This window comes from Chanos chanos, chromosome 6 (assembly GCF_902362185.1).
Source record: "Chanos chanos chromosome 6, fChaCha1.1, whole genome shotgun sequence".
Taxonomy (NCBI): Eukaryota; Metazoa; Chordata; class Actinopteri; order Gonorynchiformes; family Chanidae; genus Chanos; species Chanos chanos.
In genome coordinates, this window is record NC_044500.1 from 4,666,100 (window position 1) to 4,672,099 (window position 6,000).

Sequence of the window (6,000 nt, forward strand, 5' to 3'; positions counted from 1 at the left end):
CATATCTGGCCCAGGCTGAGAATTCTCTCCCACACTGTATTCACATGATCAGTGCTTAATATATACAGTGTTTTATATATATGGACATCAGTGGTGGACATTAATTATTATTCCGAATTTTCTCTTCCAGTAGTTCAGCAAAAGTGACACATTTAACACATTTAGCTAGCAGCAGTGATGACCAGTGGGGCAGAGTTTTTACCTCTGTCATTAAGATCAGGGCTGAAGTATGGATAGAGTTTCTCAGTGAAAGACTGAGCAGTAAAAGAGTAGATATGAGAACTGGCCTCCACATCATAAAAGGAGACCAGACCCTCCTCATAATCCACAAACACCCCCACCTTCTGGGGCTTCTGTCTCAGAGAGAGGAGGACACGGGGAGAGTCTAGAGCCTTATACTCATCCCCATTCCTCAGCCATATAGTCCAGTATCCATCCTCAGGGCTTAGTGTTATATTTCCCTTCCTGTTAATGGACTCTCTGGCCACTCCTAAATCCCACTTACTCTTCCCCCTGACCTCCACCTCATAGTAAAATCTCCCTGAGGAGAACCCCACCTTTCCCAGGACACAGGGACATCTACAAAACCTCTTTGGGTTGTCACGGAGATTCTGTCGTGTGTCTCCAGTTTTGACTTGTTTTCCATCATCAGACAGGATGAGTTTTCGATGGGCTGTGTCAGGATCCAGGGTCACATCCACTGTAGACAATGTAGAGAATTCTCATTTAGTTTTGTGTGTTTTTGTGTATGTGTGTGTGTGTGTGTGTGTGAATCATACACTGTGTGTCCAGGAGAAACATTAATATCTGTTATTCTCTTCACTTAAACACTACAGCTCTGATGACTCTGAGTGAACTGTACAGAGCTGTTGGTGACTCCATGTCTGACTCACACACACATTTACACTCCACATCTGTCATGAGCAGATCAGTAAAAACATGACAGTGTGATCAAACGTGATCCAGTGATCCTCAGTACTGGATACTGTACACTCACCTGCATGGAGTCTCCTTCTGCTCTCAATCTCTGAAAACACACAGACAAGATTTAGAGTAAAGATACAGAATTTTATAAGTTGGGTTAATATTTTTGTGTTAATAATTTTGTTGTTGGTTCTCACTCTCCCCCTCTATTGACTGTTTTGAGTCATATTTCCTTTGTTTTGTTACTTCCTTGTTTCCCTGGTTCATTCAGTTAATTATTCAGTTGTTGCACACACTTGTTTTTGTTAATCTAGCCTGGTGTTCTGTGGGCATGAATATCACTGGTTTTCCATGGTCTTTGTCTTGTCTAATCTGACCTTACCCTGATGGATCTAAATAAGTCTAAGAGTTATATTATGATCTGTGTGAAATCTCCCTTGTTCTTGTTCTTCTTCAGGTTCTTGTTCCTGAGCCTCTGTTCTCTGGTCTGGGGGCTATTCCAGAAAGAGGGTTTAGTGAAAACTCAGAGTTAGTAAACTCAGAGTAAGTAGTAAACCTCCTAATAGAAGAGCCCTATGGCTACATTCTCCAGCAATACAAAGCCATAAGGCTCTTCTATTAGGAGGTCTATTACTTGTTCTGAGTTAACAAACTAAACCTGCTTTCTGGAACAGACCCACAGTCTTTGTTAAATAAATGCTGATTCTCCACACACATCCAGTCATTTATCCAATTTGTGACAGTTAAAGTAGCTTGAGTAGAATTATATACATTTGACCAATATTGTCGTGAATTTGAATCAGACCTGGTGGACAATTTGATCATAATTTCACCACACAAAAAACTTCATTGTTAGACAAAACAAAACAACAATAACAACGACTACAACAATAACAACAAAAAAACAGATTGATGTTACATGAATTTAGGTGAAACTGAAATAGGTTGTACACTGATGGTCATGACTGCGTCCAGTACAGTCATACTGCCACTCAAAAATACCAGTTTCACCACTTTCTAAGAAGCAGCACCATTTAACCTGATTTCAGTACATTGGCTTTGACTCAGTCAAAAGGGCGATACCATTGAATATTTCTGTTTCTGGTTTTATATGAATAAGGTGATGAAAACATTCCATTATTTCTAACTTTATTCAAGGACATGACATTTCATTTCTAAAAATCTGAGATAGTAATAAAAAAAACCAGACATATCTCTCTTTATTTTCTCATCTGGGCTTTTTGGAATGACAGAGAATTAATAGTATTACTAACAAGGATGCATTCAGTACACATCCAGAATGCCAAACAATGGATGAGATAACATGTAAACGATTAAGAAATAAATACATAATATTTTTATCCTTTGTGTTTGTGAGTATATAAAGAATTTTTTCGGTCTAGCATAACTCCACTGGCTTTAAATATGTTGCTATGGCTACCAGAAACCTGTTAGTAGTTCTATTCCAGACATGTGTTTTCTTCCTCTTTTTCTAAATAATAAATTGACTAAATAGTGAAATGTGTGGTGTGTAAATCATCCTGTTTTACTCCTTTTGCTCCCCTCATACAGAATAAGACAGCGTAATATTTATATCTCTTACACATTAAAATAAGACATTGTGATGATTATGGACCATAAAGCACTGACCTTTCTCACACACTTTCTTCTTTTCCTCATGGAATTTTTTCTCCAGCTGTTCCAGAGTTTTCCTCAGAGTGTCCACACACAGATGAGGGTCAATACTGATGTCAGTGGAGTATGTGGTGTGTGGAGGTCTGCTCATTTTGGGGTAATCCTACAGTCCAGCAGGAGAGAGGAGAAATCTCTCAGCATGGGGAGTCTTGTCCTGTCATGTACAGCAGTGTCATTGAACAGAGAGAGGGACACTGACCTGTAGGAGGTGGAGGTGATCTTCAGAGTGGGAGAGCTGCTCCAGTTCAGTGTCTCTCCTCTTCAGCTCAGTGATCTCCTGTTCCAGCTCTTTAATGAGACCTTCAGCCTGCCTCTCTGCTGCTTTCTGTTTCTCCTTCATCAGCTCAATCAGCTCAGCCAGACTTCTCTCAATACAGCCAATCAGAGAACTGAACACCTCCACACTGTCTGCTATCAGTCGCTCTGTGTTTGTCTAATAGAACACAACAATATACATTCATAAATATCATTACATTTATGCTTTGATGTTAAAATGAACAACAAAATAACTCACTGAATTAACATATTGAGTAAAGCATGTCTCTTAAGAAAAGACATTTAACTTTTGTGCACTTATAGTAAACTGTTCAGAACTGACTTTGCTGAGCTGTACTGAGTGTCTCAACTCTTTAATCTTCTTCTGTTTGTCCTGGATCATCTGCTGCACTTCTGTCTGTGTTTTCCCCAGCTGAGACTGTGGACAGAGACAGAAACACTGACACATTAATATTGATTCACACTGATTTGAAATATTACATGTTAAAGCAAATACCGTCTCCTCCTCTAAAAGATAAAAAATAGACATTTAAAACAGCTGTCCAATTGCCAAAATGTTTAGAGTATAATGCAATATTGTCTAACAATCTAAAAATCTAATGATTCAAATCTCTATGCTTGTAATATTTGTCACCTTCCTCTCCTTACTCTCCTCCTCTAGGGGAACAGTGTTGTGAGTCTTGTGGTCTCCCTCGGTACAGAACTGACACACACGTGTCTGGTCATCTCTACAGAACAGCTCCAGGGGTCTGTCATGTTTCTGACATATATAGTCCTTCAGTTTCTCCACAGGATCCATTAGTTTGTGTTTTTTCAATCTGGTAGCAGTTTTATGAGGCTCCAGGTGAGTTTCACAGTAACTCAACCCACAGTCCAGACAGGACTTCACAGCCTTCAGTTTCTCACCAGTACAGACATCACAGGACACTTCTCCAGGTTTAGCAACAAGGTCTCCCCTCCTTTTAAAATGATCTACAAGTTCTCTAAATGCTCTATTAATTTTCAGTTCAGGTCTCATATTAAACTGCTCCTTACAGAGTGGACACTGGCAGTGCTGGATGTTGTCCCAGAATTCTTTGAGACAGGTCATGCAGAAGTTGTGACCACATGGAGTGGAGACAGGATCAGTGAACACATCCAGACAGACAGAACACAGGATCTGATCTTCAGACAGGAGACTGCTGGAGGAAGCCATGTCTGTGTACATAATCACAACAACATCACAAAAAGTTTTTATGATGTCAGTTCATCTATGCACTGAAGAAAATTAGCTCTGTAATTAAGGCTTTTTACATAAAACATTGACAGTATTCTCAGACTGATATGTTTCATAAAACAAATTAATTTTACAGTGCCCCCCCCCACCCCCCCCCCCCCCACCCCCCAACCCAGGAGGCTTTTCTAAAGCTTAGGTTTCTGTTCTACAGTTTTACTTTCTCTTCAGCAAAGTGACATAATTAAGTCCCTCCCTCCTCAACATCGTACGTTAAATAGGAATTATGTCACCACTGACCTATACTTCAATCTTTGTGCAAAGATGTCACTGTAAGCCCTAAGACAGACTCAAATCATTAGCCTACAGTCACAACTAACTACAGTACCTCATCACTATTCTTTCACTTTTTAGGTCTAACTGACAATGGCTACACAGCTTTGACTGTGGCCTTGACACCAAACAAAACAAAGTAAAATAAAACAAGTTGTGGACAATCAACATACAAGCCAGAATGAAATTTACAGTGATGGGAGAAACTAATTTATGATCTAAGATAATCCAAATTTCAGGAGATTACTGTTGAAAATCCTCACTAGTTTTAAATCTAGAAATGACTATGAAAAGAGTCACTATGACCCTGTTAGTTCAGGAGCACAGGGCTACTGTTTAAAATTTTACTGTGTAAGAATTTCTTCTGCTACCAGTGCACAAAGATCTTATTGTTTATTTATTTATTTATTTATTTATTTATTTATTTATTTATTTTTTTTAGGAAAATCAGCTATGAGACTCAGGTGTTATAATACCTCTGTACAAGCATAATTCTGGTGTCCTTTTAAACTGATTTGCTGACTTTGTCATTGGCTCATCCTCAGTTTGACTCTCTGTATGACATCAAGCTCCAACAAATTTACTCAGTCAAATGTTTTTTTCACTCACTGTGCTGGAGTCTGTGCCCAAAGATTAAATAAAAGTGATTTTCAAAAAAGTCATAAAATAAAGTTCTCCCAACTGTAAGGAAGCAGGAATCATAATGCAATAGTAGGACAAGAAAATGACTGATTAAAAGGGCTCATAGCATAGACAATATAAAATAAATGTGTAACTCAACATTTCAGAACAAACTGGTTAGACAAGTGTGTTCGGTTTACAGGAAACTTAAGTTAAGTTTCCGTGATTGCGCACACACACACTGTGAACAGTGAGCAGTGAATTTGTCTCTGCATTTAACCCATCCAACACACCAGTAGTGAACACACACCAGACACGGGAGCAGTGGGTAGCATTCCTTGCGCCTGGGGAGCATTAGGGTTAGGTGCCTTGCTCAAGGGCACACAGCCGTGGATGCTGGGCCTGGAAATCGAACCGGCAACCCTCCAGTCACAGGCCCGGTTCTCTACCCTTTAGACCACAGCTGCCCAATAAAGCTTCAAAGCTAACCAAATAAAAACTGCTCAGGTAGTATTTAAAACACATAGTCAGAGTATTTAATGAAAATATTCCCACTTCCGGTGACCTGTCAGACAGAAACTGTTTAAACTATTTCTCTTTGTGAAGCAGATTTCTGTAACAGACTTTTTTCCAGCCGTGATGTAAAACAACTGATTCTGTAATTAGACACTCATCAAGACTTTGATTTATTGAATCAGATGTTCTTGTTCAGTGCTGTAATAAAAGCCTGAATACACTGATACTGTAAATGAAAAGGCTTCTCTGTCTCTAAATTAAAATCCTGTACTAAAATACTTACCTTGTGTTGATAGTGTATATTTCTCTGAATGATGTGTCTCCTGTCTCTGAAAGAGATTGTGATACTTTCTTTTTCTGTTGCTGAAGGTTTAAAACAGCACCTGACTGGGTGGAGTTTACTGTGTGTGTTCTTCATTTGG

At 39.1% G+C, this 6,000-nt stretch overlaps 1 protein-coding gene across 1 annotated transcript; it reads right to left on the reverse strand.

The window, feature by feature from the left end:
• Positions 1–161: 161 nt before the first annotated feature.
• Positions 162–5,764, reverse strand: LOC115815819 (E3 ubiquitin-protein ligase TRIM39-like). The gene is made up of 6 exons (XM_030778842.1): positions 5,743–5,764; positions 3,530–4,092; positions 3,218–3,313; positions 2,819–3,052; positions 2,575–2,722; positions 162–721 (listed from the first exon to the last, which is right to left on the reverse strand). Exons 2-6 carry the CDS (start codon positions 4,088–4,090, stop codon positions 162–164), a joined length of 1,599 nt encoding a protein of 532 aa, XP_030634702.1. The 5' UTR covers positions 4,091–4,092; positions 5,743–5,764.
• Between the last annotated feature and the right edge of the window lie 236 nt (positions 5,765–6,000).